The sequence below is a fragment of the Neolamprologus brichardi genome, chromosome 5 (assembly GCF_056152115.1).
Source record: "Neolamprologus brichardi isolate AB-2024 chromosome 5, ASM5615211v1, whole genome shotgun sequence".
In the NCBI taxonomy this organism is placed as follows: Eukaryota; Metazoa; Chordata; class Actinopteri; order Cichliformes; family Cichlidae; genus Neolamprologus; species Neolamprologus brichardi.
Genome location: NC_142108.1, coordinates 1,216,038 through 1,236,781, shown reverse-complemented (window position 1 = coordinate 1,236,781; position 20,744 = coordinate 1,216,038). Strand labels below are relative to the sequence as shown.

Sequence of the window (20,744 nt, the reverse complement as noted above, 5' to 3'; positions counted from 1 at the left end):
TGACTTTTAAGCAGGACAGTGTCAAGCAGTAAAGCATGTTTAGTGTTCACCACACAAACTGTCACAACGCAGGTGGGACAGGAACACATTACAAAGTAGGTTTTCCACAGTAACTGTATTGCAAAAGTAAACAAGGCGGACAATCATATCATTCAACAACAATATGTTTGTTCCTCGGAGTTGAAGTTGCCATTTCTCCATGTCTTAGAAAAGTGAGCTATGATCTCCAACAGAATCGTCTAAATACAGAAAAATATATTTCAGGTCAAAAAGGATTGTAAATACTTGGTAGTACTGTGAAGAACAGTAAGGGAAGACAGCTACAACAGGTATCATTCACTGTCCTGGCACAGTGGATGCATTTAATAGGTCGGACATACAAAAATAAACCACAACAAAGCAACACACGTATTGTACAAAAGAAAAACCTGAAAAGAGTGTTTGATCAGAGCGTTTCGGAGACGAAAGCAGAGCGCACTGAGACCGAAAATGTCCTGACCAAAAATAACGTGGAGAAAAAACACAACCCGAGGTGTGATGGAGGTGTGGACGCGGCTGCTTCGAACCATAATATCAACAACAGTAATGATAATCATGTCACATTGGAAATGGTTGGAGACAGGATGTAGATAAAAAAGTTTGCCAACGTGGGTTCTAGTGTGTCAAATGTCCGTGGTGCCCCCCCAAATACACAAACGCCTAAAAAAGAAAGCAACAAAAAGTAAAGGGTAAATTCACAACTTGATGAAATATTCAAAACCAAAAGAAAACAAAAACTCTTTAGAATTGTACAAGTATAAAAAAGCTACAAACATTAATAAATTACATCACTGACACATAAACACTTCACAAGGTGCTAGTAAAATAACTCCAAAACCCTTCAGGATACTAGAACTCGAACAAGAGGCTGGTCATAGAAACTTTAAGTGTTGCTTTTTTTAATCCTTTTATGTAATTTTCCCTCAAAGCTTCGTCTCTCGTTCGGACAGAATCACAATACAATTAGCTTTGTGTATGTAAGGCCATATGACAATAACATGTATCGTGTCTTCGATTGTTTTCCAGGCAACACCTTTACGTCTAATGACAACATAATACTACTAATAATAAAAGTGAACCTCTGTTATTAAAAAAAAATACAAATAAAAATTAGGACTATAGTGTATATCCATATATATACTTTTATTCATTTATTCTTATTAGCAAAACCGGTAAAAATGCTGAATGAAGCCTTAAGGGGAAAGGATACAAAAAGTAGTAATTTAAAAGGCTATGTACAAGCTACATTCTATATACTGTGATGTGTGAAGCTATAAAAATGCAGAGATGTTGTCGGTGCTGCCCGGGAAAGCAAAAGAAGAGAGAAAGTATCCCCATGTAACCGCAGGCGTGACGTGGGTGAGGCTTATCATCGGCGGCAGGGCACGATCTGATATCCTCGTGTTGGTGTTGTTCCCAGATCATCATACTAAAGGTTGTTCCAGGATCAACATTGCAAGTGACCAATCAGAATGTTGTGATGTCATACTTTTGCGACTTCGGGAAAAACCGGCGTAAAACAAAAAACTGTACTTAAGCTGCGAGAAACCGCCTTTGTCCACCGATCAACGGACCCTAACCCTGACCCTAACCCTTTAATAAACGCTAAGCAGAATTGATATTGTCCTTGCAACATTGGAATTTCATAAATGCACGAATGGGTTGGTGCGCAAAAGAATAACGTCACAATAATGTGATTGGTCACTTGCAATGTTGAACCTGGAACAACATTTTCATGATGATCTGGGAACAACACCAACACGACGATATCAGATCATCCGGCGGCAGGTCCCGTGTAGTGTCAGCAATCCTATGGCCGATCCTCCTCCGTCTGACTGCGTTCGCGTCGACAAACATCTGGACGGCGCTTTTTGTGCTTTATAGTCGCTCCTCATTTGCGATCCACGGCTCGGCACAAACGAACAAAGGTTCCCGCCGACAGAGACGCACGCGCGCTGATCGATTCTGATCGAACACGAGGACGTTGGGAAAGGAGGAGGTGAATTTTCCCAGTTCAATCGAGCGTGGCAATGATAAGCTGCATCCATTTAGTAGGAAATAACCCCCACCCTCGAAAACAAACAAACCAACAAACAAACAAAATAACCCCTGACCCAAGCGCACATGCAACTGAATACATGCAAGGGATACTTTCAAATCTTGGAATGACTGCAATGTAATTCTACTTCATGTTTTAGCAACCCCTGATAAACTCACAGCTGTAGTAAAATGAGACACGTTCTCTTAAAAAATATTTATAGTAGGTTCTGTACACTTTTAATATCTGAAAGTTATAAAGTATAAGTAGAGGCAAAAACCTATTTGACTGATGTTCTTCTTAGAAATTCAAAAATGCATGATTTTCTTCTTCTCCCATCTCGTTTCAGTCTTTTATCTCTTTTCCACGTCGTTGGCTTTAATCGGTGAACGGAGGGGGTGAGGTTGGGATGGGACCCAGCTCGTGAATTCCCAGTCCTACGACAGTCCGCTGCATGCTACAGAAGGAGCTTTCCATTTCGATGGATCTTTAAAATCTTTCCAAGTCTCTGTTTGGCTGTTGCCATGCCTTTCTTTAGCCGCTTAGCTGCAGGAAAGACAAGAAAAGACAAGCTTACAACATTTAGGTGATGCATCCTGACATGTTCGCACCAATATTTGCTAGCTTAGCGGCCTTTATGCTGAAACATGTTCATTGGCCTAATAGCAAAAACATGTTTAACATACTCAGACCCAACTTTTGTTTTATTTCTACAGCGCCAAATCACAACAACAGCACCTCAGGCGCTTTATATTGTAAGGTAGACCCTACAATAATACAGACAACAATCATATGAGCCCCTATGAGCAGCACTTTGGCGACAGTGGGAAGGAAAAACTCCCTTTTAACAGGAAGAAAGTGATTTTTCATCAACAGTGTCTGAATATGTTGTACCAGACTTTTGCTTGTGTCCAACAGACAGTGGAAAGACTTACGCTCACCGCATACTTTGTTAGGAATGTCTGGTCCAGCTACGAAAGACAAATATCTAATTACACAGCCACATGTCACCACATGACCTTTTGAAGTTCAGTCCAAATAGAAAGGGGAAGGAAAGGTGATTTAAGTGCCTCTGAATGGACTGGTCTGAGAAACTGCTGACCTACTGGGATTTCCCCTCACAAGCATGCAACCATCACTAACACAGAAGGGCTCAAAACAGAGAAACCAGTTGGTGGCAGTTCTCTGGGTGAAAATGCAATTCAGTTCAATCTTATTTAAATAGCGCCAGATCACAACCACAATCGCTTCCAGACGCTTTATATTTGACGGTAAAGACCCTACAATTAGACTGATAATAATGCCTCGTTAAGGGCAGAGGTCAGAATGGCCAGACTGCTCTGAGCGGACAGGACAGCAGCAGCAACTCAAATAACCATCTCTGAACCCACGCCATGTCAAACCTTGAAACAGATGGTTACAGCAGCAAAAGACCACATGTGGGTTAGTAATGGAGTCGATCACTAATGTCATGTTTGTATTATTGATTGATTGATCATACTTGTGAAAAATTGGGTTTATATTGGGCCAATGTTTATATTAAACATTATAACCGTTAAACACAGGAGTGGCTGTAGCTCAGGAGGTAAAGAGGTCATCATTGACTTTACCTCAGGGTGCTGCAGTCTACACACCAACTATACTTGACAAGATACTGACCCCGCGCTGTTCTCTGATGCTTGTTAGACACAAAGCATAGCACACAGTGCCTGCATGAATTAGACTAGTTTTACTGAGCGCTCAGGTAGAAAAGTGCTATATAAGCATTTGCATTTGTAATATTACTACTTTGCTAGTAACATTAGGCAGCATGCAAACTCATGCAGCTCGCTGCTGCGTTAAGTGTTTGTCTAATCAAGCCAAACTTGGCTGAATGGGACTTTGGCCACGAGGGGATAACTACAGCAAACAACAGGTGGGATCTGCAGCAGAGGGACTGTTTGTGCTTTGGCATCTTTCTTCTGGCTAATTTTAGTTAATGCCAGTGCTGCTATTTCTGACAAAATGGGCACTTTTAAAAGTTAATGCCAAGTTGTAGCATGTTGTGTTGTGGCCAGCAGAGGGGAACAAGACAGATCGTTTAAAATTCTGTTAAATAACATGTCTAAATGTCATTTCAATACTGGCGGGAAATGCAAATGTAAATTAAACAGCAATGCATTAACGAGAAGCAAGCTAAAAGGATCCCTAGAAAACCTTTAAGTGAGACGCATTTCCTGGAGGAGGGAGTCACTCCCACTAAGTATCCATCATTGGCAGTTCACAACAGTTCACACAACTGTCTCTCATTACAATAGCGTTGCACTTTGCATGCTCGAAGAGCAGCGGCCGCCAAACCAAACTGTTATTTGCTAATTATTATTGATTACTAGTCCGGATGAAGCTTTAGAAATTCTAAAAAAAAAAAATCCTGGAAAGAACGATGGAAAACATTCATTTCCCTGAAAAACTGCTCAATTTAAAAGCCATTAGATATTCATTCATTACTGCTCCATTACTGAAAAGCTGCTACAAGAATCTCTGCGTAAAGAAGTGATTCAAATTTATTCACGGGAAGTGAAATCTTAATCCCACAGATTACTAAAGCTTTAAAGACTTTACACGCAGCATTTGAAATTTTCTAATGAACAAATCGCCGTGCCTGTGCTTAAAGGGGACCTATTATGCTTTTCCTTTTCCCCTCTCTTGGAAACACACCGTTACATCGGCGTTAAATCGCTCATAATAAACCCTGCAATGGTTTAAAGGGAGATATATTTACAAGTCATCTCTGTGAGGTCTTGTTTCTGCGTGACCAACAACCAGTGACGGTTGCTCTGAGGATGACCATCCGTTGTGTATTTCCTTCTGCACACTCCACACTCTACACGTGCTCACCTTTGGCGTCTGCTGAGCCCACACGGTCACCCTTCGCCATGCCGCTGCTGTTGGTGCTTGTGGAGTTGGTGCTGTTGGGGGAGGACATGGACAGCCGTCTCTGGCTGAGGAAGACCCCCGGCGCCATGGGCTGCGGCCCTCCCGGTGACTTGACCGTTCCAGTGTTGAACTCGTGGTCTGTCAGGCTGCCGTCCTGGGAGTCCAGATTGTGCTCCGGCGAGCTACTGTCCTGAGAGATTTTCGGGGGCTCCTCTATTACTAGCGCCTTCTTTTTGGTGCTTTTCTTCTTCTTCTTGGTTTTTTGTTGTTCCTCCTTTTGACACATCGTTTTTTGTTTGAGCAAAATGATCAGAAATATCTACTGTTGTGTAAGAGTGTAAGTAACTTACCTGGTGGGAAAGCTTCGCTGCAGCCGCAGCCAGGCCTGTTTCTATGGACGCCACCCGGGCTCCATCTCTGGCTGGCCGCTCGTGTCGGGGAACTGATGGTCCTACGCGGGCTGCCAGGACATGCATATTGGGGTTTAGAACATATTTCTTTCATAAAACTCTGAAGCCAAGATGCTTCTTAAACAATGCCAGTGTTCACCTGTGGGGCTGTACGGAGTGTCGTCGCTGCTTTTCCGTTTCTTTGATCTCGATTTGAACACAGGATTATCCTCTTCGGACTCCAGCGACGGGTAAACTAAAATCGAAACGTGGAACAGATTACTCACATGTCATGCATGTTAGCTCATTGCTGAGAAGCTGCAAAGAAAAGCTGCAATTACTTCAGTTTTCTGTAAAACGGAGGAGGTGGCAGCGTGCGGTGCAGCTGCAAAGCAGCTGTTGACTGTCGGTTCACAGTGCAGCCATTCCAATCTAGACCTTTTAATATCTGATAATTGGATGATCAAGATAAAAAATGACCTGTTTATAAAAGCAGAGCAGAGAGCCAGTCTGCGGGAGAAGCTTCGGGATTTCAGAGCGAGAATGTTCGTGCTAAGAACAACTAATTGGACCAATTAGAAGTTCAAAAAGCTTGTAAAATAACAGTTTGGAACGCGTGTTAATCGCTTATTAACAAGCTAGGAGGTTTGGATGGGCTTCACAGGGAAAGCATTTTGCAGGATAAAAAGATAAACTGGAGCAAAAAAACCAAAGAGACGCACGAAAAGTAAACATAAGCCCGTGTCACGTACACGTAATGAAGGGTTCCAGCCAAATTGAGAAATTAAGCTGCACAAGCAGATACATGAGGGGCCAATGTGTTTTTAAAGCACCTGTTAGCAGTAGTGAGGATCAGACATGGCAGATACATTATTTTCTCATTCGTGTGCTTGAAAAATGACACCAGACTGAACTCACAGAGCTCAGATCATCTGCACTGTTTTTAGTTTTGGAATAAATCCCTCCTGCGCATTCAACTTTGTTGATGTAAAAAACAAAACGAAACAAAAAAGCGCAATAAAATAATAGTGAACCACTAAAAGTACTGCAATTTAAAAAAAATAATAATGTAACAAAAATGTGTTTTAAGGTCCTTTAAAATATAAAAAGACATTGCAACTACTGTGTTTTAGATTTATGCATTTAGAAACAGCAAAATGTGAGAAATCTCAGTGAGGGAGTCTTTTCATTTTTAGTTTTTCCAACAAATCCTACAAAATATGTTTCAATATGATTAAGGATTGCACTCTTAAAACTGTTCAACTGGTTTTGATGCCACGCACACGTCCTAAAATTGGCAGATTGGGTCCAACGAAGAGCACCTTGTAGAGGCAGAGCTCCTTAATAGTAAAAAGGGCAAAAAAATGCATCTTCAAATAGCTGAACAATTTCAGAAAAATGTTCCTGAATGTAAAGCCTTTGACGATGTCATCGTGTGTCATCAGAAGAGTCGGATAATGTGAAGAAATCAGTGCTGATATCTGTAATCTTCAGGCTCTCGGGGAGCTCTGATTCTCTCACTGAAATAACTGCACAGGTTGGACATCCAAGTTTGTGATTGTGTCGATTTTTCAAATCAATACCATGGTTGCATCTACTGAAAATCTCTGTGAAGCTTAAATCTCAGTGACCTTGACTTCAAGGTCAGAGGTCAACTTTTCTGAAAATCGGAGGAGTTTCACATTTATAACACAGGTATGTCTACTAGGAGGCTGAAGGGCAGCACTATATATTTATAAACAATCAAAAACAACAATTTATTTCCAATTAAACGTGGTGTTTTAGGTCGGATTAAAGGACTGATGTGATGGTAAGGTGTCCGCTGCTCTGCTTTGAATATTGGTAGGCTTTTGGTTGTCTGTGAACACAGTCGCCTTTACTTTAGTTACTTTTAGTTACTTCTGATTCTAAATCCTTTGTATCAAAACTAAAGTAGGATTATGTCTGAATATCTCTTTTTCCTCTTAGCCAAACAGTTATTCAGTTCAAAGCAATTCTCGGTCTCTTGTGTGGAGCTACTTTTCATGTAATGCTTAAAGACAATTATTTTGCATTAATATGAAGGTGAACAACAGAACAGTTCCAGTGCAAACCTCCATGAAGCTCGTTTTTAAAGCGTGTGTTTGTTTACATTTTGTCAGATTAAGTACACAAACCATCTCTTTGAAGCTAACAGACAACATCCTGATACATTCCCATTCCTGATCCTGATTACAAGAACGTTTTTCCATAATTAAAGTTATCCCACGTCTAATTAGAGAAATCTCTTCACGTCTGCTCTCCACAGTCATTCATCCTACGCCCTTCAAAGCTGGTGGGTGTAATCGGGTGTAGCGCTGAGTGAGAGGTTGTTTGGATGAGCTGTTTTAATATTTTGGTTAAAAGGTGTTTTCTGTTAGAGTGACGGCTTCCTGCTCCACTCTGTGTGTAGGGGGAGGAGCATACGTAAACATGTTTTTTGGAGACATTTTTAAGATTAATGCAATCCCAAGACTCCAGCATATGAAATGTTTACCTAGTTTCATCAGTCTGATGGTCTAAGCTTAGAAAGACAGCCATCTTTATAATTACTGGGGAAATATATTTAAAGCATTATCTCATATCAGTGCGCAGAACTTAGTGCTTGATTTCCGCATTGGCATTTTTGGAGTTATGCCATCTCAATACAAAATGAGTAAATCTCAGGAAAATGCCATAGCATTTGCTACATTGCTTGCCCGTAGACTTATTCTATTCCACTGGAAGTCTGATAAGGCTCCTTCATACATACAATGGTTAAAGGAGGTGCTTTTCTTTTTACCACTGGAAAAACTTAGATACAGAGTTCTTCCATCACAACAAAAATTCTCTGCGACTTGGAACCCATTTATTGACTATATAAAAACGTATTTTCCAGATGTGTGACGTACATTTTTTGTTTGTTTTGTTTTGTTTCTCTTTACATGAGCCTCGGGTGGGGAGGGAGGGGGGGTTTCTTTTTTTGTTTTTGTTTTTGTTTGTTTTGTTTTTGTTTTTTTTTGTGTATAATGGCAACGTTTCCATTATGTATTGTGACCATGATTTGTGAAAAAAAAAAAATTTTAAATAGAAGTTTAAAAAAAAATTTAAAAAAGTCTTTTGGTACTCCATATCCATAGTCTATATTCTTCTGTAAAACATGGCAGGGGCTCTGTCATGGTTTAAGGCTGGTTTAAGAAAAACAAGATCTCTCATGTTTAATAGTCAATGCAATAAAAATGTGTAATTTTATGCATTTGCAGGCAATCCAGAGCCTAGCACCTAACCTGCTCTGAATGACAAAATAAATGTGTTAAAAAAAAAAAAAAAAAGAAAGACAGCCATCCAAAAACACACTCTCTTTTCGGTTCGTGTTTTTGTTTCATTTTCAGCATTTTCTTGGTTTCCTGTGGTTCTGCACAGGCACACAGACAATAGGTAGGTGTGACTTATAAATTCATAAAGTACACTGTAGCTGAAAAAAACACAACCTGGGTACAATAGAGCAAAACAGGGAATGCTTTGGAACTTGACCAGCACCAGTATCATGGAAAAATGACACTCGTTACCCCACGATGACAGGAAAATAAGGAAACAACAACAAGTTGGCATTTGTCGCTTACCGTAATCCGAGTCCTTGAAACACGCATCCATGTGATCTTGGTCGTCGTCATAATCTAGACTCTCAATACTGCTGCTCTTCCTGGGTTTCTTTGGGAGACGTTTAGTCGACCGCTTGCTGTTGCTTCCGCCTCCTCCTCTGCCGGCCTTCTTGCCGGCCTGCGAGCTGTGCGAGTTGTTCTTCGACTGGCCGTTGTTTTTGGCCTGGCTGTTGCTCCATGGCTGCTGCAAGCTCTCTGAAGACGACAGGTTGGCCATGGACAGCATGCCCTGAATGGCCTCCTGTGTGCTGGGAGATGCAGGTGGCTGACTGTAAGTATGTCAATAAGAAATACACAACAACACAGCCATTACATGGTGGTCAACACGCTGGCAGAGGTCAAAGAAAGAAAGGAAGAACTGAAGAAGGCTCTGAACCAGATCTCGGTGTCAGCTAGATTACAAACGGTGCCTCAGTGGAACAAAGAGGCAGGAAAACTGTCAAAAACAAATATCCTCTTTAAATGAATCCACACACCCATTAAGCTATCACCTGCTGAGCTGCCACAAGAAACAAAGCGACTATCACACACCGCTATAATGAAGCTTCAATCCCTCTTCAAAGCACCAACGATGTGAGAAATTAACATATTTCATCAATGTTTTCTTTCTTTCTTTCATTGCTCATTTGTAGCTTTCAGTGTGGTGGAAATAGACCATCAAGAGCTCGCAAACAGCAAAAGGCAAAGGGAAGAGCCTGGAGCCGCGCGGCGTTTGATAGATTAACACGGGATGAAACAAACACTGACTTAACACAAACTGCTGACAGAATCGGTGTAAACTGTTGCTCCAGCCGCTAGCTGATTTTTCAGCTCTGAGCGAAGCTGTAAAATTCAGCTTTTTCATCCAATTACGTCGCCGCCGAGTAGGCCATTTGTTTGTCAGTGCCTCGGTCCATTAAGAAGAGCTGAAATTCATTTACTGAAGGAAAAGGGGGCCCAGCGGGAGCCATTTAGAGATTAATGCTGCGCATGTACTCAAATGAGTTTAGAGGTCCAAGTTCTGTTGGTGTTGATGGGAATGCAGCAGAAAATTGACATCGGGGTTAGGTTAGTCTACCTGTTGGTGCCGTAGTCGATGCCACCCACTTGCTTGCTGGCCTGCAGCAGGTCCAGAATTCCTGCGGCGCTGCCGCTCTTTTTCTTCACCTTGGAATTGCGACTTTTGACCTCCGGCTTGGCCTCCGTGTCTATGTGCAGCGTCTCTTCATCTGAGGAGTCTGTGCTCTGGTGTTGAAGGAAGTGAACGTACAGGAAAGAGATATGAGAGACTTCAAGTTTCTTTTCTGGCAAAAAAAGGAAAATCCATGTTCGCTTTTCTTGTAACGGCTTCTTTACTGCAGTCTCACTGTTTATCATAGGACTGCCGCCAGAAAGTCTCAGTAGGAGGCCCCGGGGCACAAATGAGCCGTCAACCCCCTTTTTAGTTATTCACTTTAACATAAATGTTTTTAGAACGATGCAAAAACAGGCAATATTGATATTTGATTCTCCTGCTGTCGACTACGTTCTCATTTACTAACCCCACACAAAGACACTCTAAGCAAATGTAGGGCACTGGCAGCCCCTCAGGACTGGACCCCTGGGATATTTGCCCACTTTTTCCATCTGCTGATCCAGTATGGAACTACAACCTCGTTTAGAAGAATAGATTTGTGAATAAAAACCCACATTTTAATGTTAATAGTGACAGTTTATCTAACAGCTCTATTTTAATGCCGACGTGCTTTTTTATTTGTGATGGGGCAAAATTTCAACTTTCTTTGTACAACACTACAGAGATTTAGGACGACACCAGTTGCTTTAGTGTTAAATTACAACATCTTTTGACATCATTTCATGAAATGCCAATTGTTAGTGGGGGACACATGTGGACTGTCACCCAGCCACTTTAGCATCAGGGCTCTTCTTCTGTGGTTCTGTTCTGTTGGGATGTGTAAGTAAGTAGTTTGATACTGTCTTGCTAAAACATGTAAGGCTGAATATTTTGTTGCCTAAATGGCAGCATGTGTTTCTATTAAACCTGAACATATCATTTAGTATTAATGGTGCCTTCACAGGTGCACTCATGCTTCTCATGCCATCAGAAGGCAGCATGAGCAACACTTTCCACTTTAGTCTTTTGGAGCTCAGACGCAGAAAAGAAGGCAGAGTTGCTGATTTCTTTGTTGTGTGGGGGTTGTTTAACTTCTTCTTAAAGCCTTGCTGCCTGAGGGCTTTCAGATAGTGATAATCTAACACTGGTTTTCAGTCTTGTCCCTTTGCTACATAGATTATTTTATATTCTCTTAATCAATAATTAATTGCATGAACCAAGAAAAGAAGTCTTAAATCAAATGTCCTCCTCGTCGTGATGAACCTCTTCATATCTTCTATTTTACCAGAAATGTTTAAGCTACTTTCTTTGCACGGCTCTGTCACAGCAGGAATAGTATACTGTTACGCCCCAGTCTAGGGGTACGGGAACGCAACATACGTTTGAAAAGATTGCCCCGCCCTGGTCCCCAAAACCATACACAGAGGGAAAACCAATTTCTTAGTGAATGGTGGTTTATTTTTCTACACTGCAAAATGAAGCTCCGGGGTGAACAAAGGCCAAAATAACAAACAAAACAAGCTAAGTTAGGAGAAGGTGCTATCTTAAACCCTATGTGAAATCAAACATCAAACAAAAGATAATACACACGCTTCATTTAACAGGTTTCATGCTCCCAGTGGTATCGTGTCTCCTCCCAGGATCAATCAGGAGACCTGTTCACATGTTGTATGAACCACTACAATATGGAGTCATTATATTTACCTATATCCAGTGTGATTAAATAAAAATGTTCCTAATTAATCACATTAGAGCTAAAATGTTTTTTTCCTTTTTTCAGTCTTCTGTTTTCTCGTCCCAGCTTCTTTGAAACATGTTGTTAATTTTTTCATTAAAAAGACAAAATTCAGTTGTCATCTATTTATAATCTTTCATTTTAATGTGTATTTAAATGAGTCGCATGGCATCACAACAACACAGAACTTGAAATATCTGCAGCTCAAGGCTGTGATATGGTTTCTAGTGACCTCTCATTAGTAAACGTGGCTTTTTCTTCCTCTTCCTCCATTCATGCCACAGCTATTCCTCTCATCAGTGTGTGTGGCTCCACAGCACAGGAAGTCTAAAGGAGCACTGCAGAATTTTCTCACAGTCTGTTTATGTATCACATTAACGTCATAACTGCTTAGGTTTTATGGATAAAACACCAAAACATTAAATTCTCTGTTAAGTGCAAAAACTTTACATTTATCGAGTGTGTGCGTTTGTCCAAAGTGATTCCACCACACAGCTCGTGTGTTTTATTTTTTTGAATTACTAGTATGCTTCATCAGCACATAGCAGGCCTTGAACTTACAGTAGGTGGGCAGTGAAAGTTATTTTACAAATAATAAATAAGTATAAAATATACATTTTTACATTTTGTCATTCTGTTTGAATTTCTCATAAATACTGATGTTCACATGTTAAAGCTTAGTTTAAAATGTCATCATATATAATAAAACAAAGGTGCAGAACTGGAGCTTATATCTTACTGCAGTTTGCAAAAGGACAACTGTTTATTGAGAATCAACCTAAACAAAGATTTAAGCACTAAATCCTAATTTTGTATTGATTATTTTTCTCATTAAAGGTGGGAGGCTGACGATTTTCAAGCTGGGCCTCAGTGTTCCAACGTTTGGGAATAGCAGATACAGGTGATGTCGTACGTACCTTAGTCACCGAGGGTTGAAACTTTGTTTTTTTGGCTGGCTGAATAGGTTCTCTGATGTCTGATAAAACTAGGGAAAAACAAATGTAACAATCAGCAACATAACATCGGAATTAGTAACATTTTAAGACTAGTCTTCCAATAAGACTAACAACTAGGGATGGGTACCGGTATCCGGTACCATTATGGCACCAGACCAAAAAGCAGCGCACATTTCGGTGCTTTTTTTTCCCCTGAGCTGTGATACACTTTGGATTCTAGCCAATCATTTTAGGTTTCCGAGGATAGTAGGCGGGTCCAGGTACGTACGTTCTTTTAGAGCAGAGCTACAGATTAAAAAATGCCCAAGGCGAAGCGGTCAAAAGTCTGACTGTACTTCACAGCAAAAGATGCAAACTCAGCAGCTGCAACAAGTGCTTTAAGCTGACACTGTGATGCTGTCAAAGGAGGTAACACCTCAAATCTGATGAAACACCTGGCGACGCATAGTGTTTTTTTTAAAGCCGAGAAATGCGCCGTATTTGATAGCTTGCTGCGAGACCTCACACCGAGCACATCTACTGCAGGTGTGGTGCCTGTTATCGACCCGGAGTTAGCAACATCCCCCAAAAACCCGAAGAGGAGAGTCCTGGCCCCTAGCCCTGCCAGTGTAGCAGAAATGATGAGGATGATGATGCAGCAGCCGTTCTTCTCTGCGTGAGTAGCTTAATGTTGTTCGTGTGTAATTTACGTTGAGTAGGCTAACCACGTTATTACATTAATGCATGTAAGTTGAACTAGCAAACATCATCATAGCTACATGCAGCTGTCTTCTTGTTTGATGGCAGATACTCCCTTCACCCTGGACAAAAAGGCTAAAATGACCAAAAGAAAGTGGAAAACAGTTAAACATGAGAGGTTTTTGGACAAAGTTTGTGTTTTTTCCATTGTTTAAGCACTGCTTCCAGCCAAGAGTGATACCATATATGCCCCATAGCTGCAGAAAAGGCTAACATTGTTATCTTTTTACAAAAAAACAGCTGAACATGAGAGGTTTTTGGACAAAGTTTGTGTTCTCCATTCTTTAAGCACCGTTTAAGCACCAGCACCGTTTCAAAAGTACCGGTTTGGTACTGGTATCGGATAAAACCTAAACGATACCCATCCCTACTAACAACAACGCTGTGGTAACTCGTGCTACCACAAGTTAGAGATTTTTAGAGTTAAAGTGGACACTTTTGTTAGTCATACTTCATCTTTAGCTGAATTTCCTTCAGCTACAGTCACAAACGAGCTGTATATATGCTGGGCGATCGTGGCTCAAGAGTTGGGAGTTCGCCTTGTAATCGGAAGGTTGCCGGTTCGAGCCCCGGCTCGAGTAGTCTCTGTCGTTGTGTCCTTGGGCAAGACACTTCACCCGTTGCCTACTGGTGTTGGCCAGAAGGGCCGATGGCGCAATATGGCAGCCTCGCTTCTGTCAGTCTGCCCCAGGGCAGCTGTGGCTACAACTGTAGCTGCCTCCACCAGTGTGTGAATGGGTGGATGACTGGGTGTGTAAAGCGCTTTGGGGTCCCTAGGGGGGACTAGTAAAAGCGCTATACAAATACAGGCCATTTACCATTTATATATATACCAACTCGTGACAAAACTTCTTTAACATCACATTATGTAAATGCAAGTAATTTGATTTGAATTGCCGAGATTTTTTTTCTTTTTTGTAATTTTACTGAAAAGTCGATCGTCTGATAATTATGTCATTAAAAAAGTAGTAATTTTACAGTCAGGTCAGCAATCAAAACAGCAGTGATGCTTTGTGCCGCGTAGGCTGATGTTGTCACAGTTCTTAATCTCTCAAACAAAGCTTTTTTTTCCAGATGTTAAGCAAAAACTGAAATGTCAGAGTGGTTGAACAAAAGCCCGGCTTTAACCGTTATTTATGTACAAAAATAAACCGAACTGTTTAATGCATCTGCCTTAAAAAATCATTTTACAGCTAAAACATGCCCCTAAATGTGTTTTTAATTTAGAACAGGAAATACCAGATCAAGAGTATATCAACTTCAAGTCTAACGCTGAGTAAATCTTTGGCACTTTTCGATACATACACATTGAAGCTGATACTCTGAAAATTGCCCAGTCTAACGTGATAATTTAAACAAAGTGAAACACGAACCAAATAAGCCCAAAATACTCACAGGAAAGATCTCTCTTAACCGTGTTCTTTTTCCGCCTGATGGGGAATTCGTCAATCTTCAGCTCGCCTTCATCTGAGACGTACTCATACTCGTCTATCACTGGCTTGGTTTTGTCCTCTTTTAGGTTTTGTAATGATCCAAAAACACTTGAGTTGGTCTGAGGTTTCAGGGTCTTGGAGCTGAAAATGAAACCGCAGGACAATAAGCGAGCGATACGAGGCTCAGCCAGGCGCTCGCAGCGAGAAGTCCTTGAATTAGCTCTAATGGATATGCTGCTGATAGCCACATGGCTCTACAATCACCAAAACACACCACATGAGAAAGCTGGCGTGCTCGTCTCTTCAAAGACCTGAAGTCGAACACTTACGTGGCGATCGCAGCCGTTCCATACATACCTCAGCAGTTTCCTGTGAGACATAGTAAAGCTGAATCTGTCTTTATTGCTTGACAGCAGTGTTCTGTCAAACTTGCATTCCTCCTCCATCTTCAGCAGGGAATCGGGTTTACTATTCTGCAACAGTCCAAGGAAAATAATGTCAGAGAAGCTAAAAGTAATCAGCGTTATGTTAAAGAACAGAGAGGATGACAGATATCTTGGTGTCACTATTTCTGGTTCGCTGCATTAATGAGAACACTTCATGCCAGTTTAAACCGACTCTGTACTTTTATTTCAAAGGAAAGATTAATTGCATATAGCTACGTTCCCTCAGTTCTGCAGAGGATCTGAGCCTCTCTTAGCTCACTGTTTTGATTCTAGCTGAAGTTTAAAGTCTGTCTCATGCCTTCATTTTTACACTTTAATGTAAATGTAGCTAACTGGAACTTAAAAAAGTAATCGTATAAATGAAGAAATGATCTAAAACTTGGCACATAAAGATTCTCGGTCCTTGTGTACTTTAGGAAACCTGTTAAACAATCAGAATTTAAAAAAAGACGCTGTCATTAACGGTTTCATCAACTCTTAAAATAAACCTTGCTGTTAAAAGAGTGAGTACCTCATGATGTTAAACCCAACAGGTCAAATTTTCTGACCCAATTTTCACTAAACCAAATCCACAAAGAGGAATGCAGAACGACTGCCATGAAAGTCCCCGCTGATCACGCTGTAATTAACTGAAACCCAAGAACATCCATTTTCACATTTTCAAATATTCACTCCTCAGCTGTTTTTGTTTCCTACGCGCTATAATCTGAAGCAGAAATTTCACACTGCCGCGCGACACCGATGAGCTTTCTAGACCTAACAGAGAAGCTGCGAGCCGCTTCACAAACGAACAGCGATCGCAAGTGAAGATGTGGTCGTCAGTGACCTTGGTAAAGGTCTAACGGGGTCTCTTCCCCATCTGTAAATGTTTGGCCTGATGTGAACGAGCAGCAGGTCCTTGGAGGGGTTTAATACATTCCACAGCAGTTTGGCATTTTATTTTCCAAGAAACTAAAGCCCTCTAATGTCTTCAGTTCACCAAAATTACACTTTCTTTTTCTCCCCGCTAAAAACTTCCTCCTGTTGTTCTACAATAACGACACAACACGCTTTAAAAGGAGATGGGGGCATATGTAAATACTTAGATGGAATGCACTGGATATGGACATGGCGTAATTCCATTAGGTAAACTCTGGGAGGGCGGACGTTTCTGGAGAAGCCCTGATGAGGTGCAGGCCTCAAATGTGCGACTTGGGCCGCATCATTACTTTGGCTGATTGCTTTGAAGTGAAGTGTTCAAATCCTTGTTGGATGGTCCTGCATTTTTTCTGTTCAGCTGCTCAACTTGTAACCTTCAGAGCTTATTGCCTAAAGAATTTCAAACGCATTGGCTGTTGCAGGCCAAGGCAAAAGTCTTCACCGCCATTCGTTTAAAATAACAGCTCCGGTAAACTTACCTTGTACTTCCATTTCGCTTCAGTCTTGTTTTTATTCTGCTCTCTGATATCAAACTTTTCCACATTGTTCTGCTTTGACATTTCCTTCTCAGACATGCTCAGGACATTCTTAACAGCCTGGAAAATCAAAGCAATTACAGAGAAACATAACAGAACAATCAATCGATGAAACTGTTCTGCAAAGGCAGAAAGAGTTTAACTGAACTGTGTATCACATGTCTAATCTATAAAATCTTAATTCAATGCTTATACATGCAATCATTTTCACAGATGTTATGTTACACCTCTGCAGTTAAAAAGCGATGACCTGGTATATGACCGAGCGACGGCCACCCTTACGTAGACATAGACGTACTTCTTTGATTACAAAAAGCCTGTTTAACATGTGCACCAGTTAATGCATACTAGCAGGGAAAGCTGTGCAGCCAGTTATATATGCTAACACTTTACAGCTGCCTGCAGGCAGCAGCTGAACATTTCATAGCATAATCAGATACAGAACGGTTGACCTACAGTGAAACTAGAAACCATCATTTCTATAAAAAAAGTGCCAACATAACTAAATGCTCACCTTGGGCTTTTTTGGCTGGTCCATTTTACTCAAAATGTCCTTTGCATGGGACTCCAGCGCAGCAAAACTGGAGGGTTTAGGAGGTGGTGATGACTCCTTTGCTGACTTTGCTTTCTTCTTTCCTCCTTCCTTGACCTTTGGCACCTTTGAAGGCTTGGGCGTCTTTGAAGGTTTGGGAGGCTTGGGGGGTTTAGGGGGTTTAGGGGGTTTTGAGCTTTTCTTTCTGGACTTCTCTCTGCTGGGTGAGGGGACATGTGCTGGAGAAACGGCTTCTTCAGGCTCGGACTGGGTGGACAACGGTTCCTCAACTGGTACCTTAATTGGAGCTTCGCTTTTAATGGCTTTTGTTGTGTTCTGCAAAAGAAATCAAGGTCAACTTTTGACTTTGTAACCTGCCGTTAAACCTTCTGTGAGTTCATTAAACCTAAATTAGGATTTTGTTTTTATTATTTAACTTTATCACTGGTGTGATCATTTACAACACTTCAGAATGTAGTCACCTGGTACTGAACTTTATTTTCTACATAAAATTACCTGTCACAGTGCTAAAACATGGACACAGACACACCTATGGGCAATTTAGAGTTACCAGTTAAACCAACCCCACTACTCCATGTCTTTGGACTGTGGGAGGAGAGAGAGAACCCACGCAAACACAGGGAGAAAATGCAAACTCCACACAGAAAGACCCCGGCCTGATGGTGGAATTGAACTCAGAAGCTTCTTGCTGTGAGGCAACAGTCCTAACCACTGTGCTGCCCAAAGCTTACAGCACCAGGGATTCCCAGGTGGTCCAGGTGCTCAGGAAGTCTATATGTAATGTTCTAATTCATTCAAGTTTTATTATTCAGATACTGGATCTATAGATGATGTGTTGCTGACATAGGGATGTTTCATATTCCAACATGTTTTTAAATGACAATAATTCCATGTTCCTCAATATTTTACTAGATATTAAGAGCAGGTCGTTTGCAGTGTTGTGCTCTGGTTTTCAGTGATGAACTATGTTGGATTGATGCAGGGCAGACTGTGATATCCTTGGTCACTGGTGGGTTTTGTCCCGGTAAAATCTGAGACACTGTGAGATAAAGATATGACCCTCAAGTCTAAACTGAAACTTATGAGATAATTCTAGATAGAACGAAAGTTTTATGAATACCAGAGGAGAAGCTTTTAAAATCCCATCTGTGTGAAGAGTCAGCAAACTCTCTGAATATTCGATGCATAAAGTTTTTGTGTCCTGCTGACCTTTAAAATGAAAGCTAATTTAAATAATGCTTCAAGGTAAATGCAAACATTAGTGTTCAGATGCTTTTTAATATGGCTGCTAAGTAGGAGGACTCGCTTGTAGAAGATGTCATTGATTTAAGTGTATCATGTTCTTTAGTAAAAACTGCAGAATTCCAGCTTTATACTGTCAAGAAGTTACAAAGCACCCGTAATGGCAAAACGTAACATGAGCTTATATATATGTATAGGAGGATGTAGTTGTCTCTGCTACACCTGAACCTAGGGACCCCCACCTGGCAAATCCTACTTTAACCACTGGGCTAAATGTATGCTCAACTAAGACATCCAAACAAAACATAAAAACACATTCTTTCTATTCACCATTTGGTTGCAAACACAATGCCACTGTGTGTTGCAAGCTAATCTTTTAGTAACAAGTTATCTGAACAACAGCTATTCATAGCGCTAACATGGTATTTAATGCTAGATAAGCTAGTTAAATGTTAGCTGTCAGCGAAATGTTAGCTGTCAGCGAAATGTTAGCTGTCAGCTAAATGTTAGCTAACATTTAGCTATCAGCTAAATTTAGCTATCAGCTAAATGTTAGCTAACATTTACTGGAAATTAATTACCAGTAGCAAGAACTAACTTAAGGGTTGTTTACTGTCATGCAGCATTTCTGAGACGCAAAGCAAGGCAGATATTGTGGTGGCAGATAATGTTAGCTAACATTTAGCTATCAGCTAAATGTTAGCCTAAGTGGAAAGGGTTAATTTAGCTATCAGCTAAATGTTAGCTGTCGGCTAAATGTTAGCTGCTAAGATTTGGTTTGCTTTTAGTTGCTACCACATCTAACAAAAGAATAACTTTTTGCCAAAATTAAGTTCCAATTTTAAAAGTAAAGAAAAATTTAGTAAAGTATTTTTTATCATTGAGATTAGCGGAAAGACGAGGGCTTCATAATCTGCAGAACATCAGTCTTCCTTGATGGCAATAAAATTTTCATTTTTTCTGCAAATCTGACATTTGGAGAGGCCTGAGTGGAAAGGGTTAATTTGCAAAAACCAAATATGAATATTAAGCTTTTTGATTAGCAAAAATAAGGCATCGTCCTCTAGATTTTTGACAAACCTGGTCAATAAATATTAATGCTATATGGCATAATATGAAACATTAATTTCTCCTGGAGCCAAAAAACTATGAAATTACCACCTAGAAATAAAAATACCTCTGACAATCTGATCTCTTTGGCAAGATCCTTAATGAGTTGTGATGGCTTCATGTTCTCTGGAAGCTCATCTTCATGTTCCAGGAGAGCCTGTTACAAAAAACAAAACAAATACAGAAAAAGTTTCTAAGAAAATAGACAGATACATGACACTAGATACACTCTATTTTGTATTTAGTTGCCTCCAAACCTGCTTTTTAGTCCAGGCTCTAAAGGCTCCATTGATGATTTTGGCACCGTGTATCAGGTATGGAGCTGGCTGCTTATTCGCTTTATGTAAACCTACAGAGCAAAGAATGCAAATTTTATCACTGAGTGAATTGTGGCCTTTGAACTGTGAGCAGCTGGGACTACTGCAGTTAAAATGAGCACGACGGACAGAGATTTACAGGATCTAACTGAAATAAGCCTTTTGATAAACAGGAGAACAGCTGAGAGAAGATAAAGCTACTGCACTCCTCAGTGTACAGAAGAGGGACTCTCATCAACAGGGCGACTTTGTGTTTAGACAACACTGTCCTGTTACCTTAATTCAGACGTGCAGATCAACCCCAATACAGCCAAGCGGCATGTTAAAGCTCTTAAGGTGCAAGCCACCATCATCTTGCTGCTTTACTCTGGATATTATCCTCTACTAGAAGCTTTTCATGACTCACAATCCCTATTTATCTCACGCTGAGCCTAGCGCAGCTCTGTGTGAAACAAGCCTCTCCCTTTAAGGCCACCGTTTCTGTAAACCAGCTTTCCTGTGACTGGCTGCCCCTCACAAACAAAGGACTAGTGGGTGGGGCTTCTGAGATTACCATATTGGGGTGTACTTCCTATCTTTGAGGAGAGCAGAAAATCACTGCCTGAGAGAGCCGTCTGAAGGATTAC

The 20,744-nt window shown here is 40.8% G+C and overlaps 1 protein-coding gene across 2 annotated transcripts in view; it reads right to left on the bottom strand.

Moving 5' to 3' along the window:
- Positions 1–330: 330 nt before the first annotated feature.
- The window catches only part of phf2 (PHD finger protein 2), a 44,128-nt gene continuing 23,714 nt past the window's right edge, over positions 331–20,744 (bottom strand). The window contains exons 10-22 of one of the 2 annotated variants that reach the window (XM_006800204.3): positions 20,059–20,150; positions 19,869–19,958; positions 17,411–17,764; positions 16,840–16,956; positions 15,354–15,469; positions 14,959–15,137; positions 12,787–12,854; positions 10,099–10,265; positions 9,003–9,289; positions 5,543–5,638; positions 5,344–5,453; positions 4,955–5,267; positions 331–2,623 (exon numbers count right to left, since the gene is read on the bottom strand). In XM_006800204.3, the coding sequence (XP_006800267.2) occupies positions 2,535–2,623; positions 4,955–5,267; positions 5,344–5,453; positions 5,543–5,638; positions 9,003–9,289; positions 10,099–10,265; positions 12,787–12,854; positions 14,959–15,137; positions 15,354–15,469; positions 16,840–16,956; positions 17,411–17,764; positions 19,869–19,958; positions 20,059–20,150 (2,078 nt within the window). In that variant the 3' untranslated portion in view covers positions 331–2,534. Of the gene's footprint in view, positions 2,624–4,954; positions 5,268–5,343; positions 5,454–5,542; positions 5,639–9,002; positions 9,311–10,098; positions 10,266–12,786; positions 12,855–14,958; positions 15,138–15,353; positions 15,470–16,839; positions 16,957–17,410; positions 17,765–19,868; positions 19,959–20,058; positions 20,151–20,744 lie in introns of both variants that reach the window. The other variant, XM_006800203.3, reaches the window with a different exon arrangement.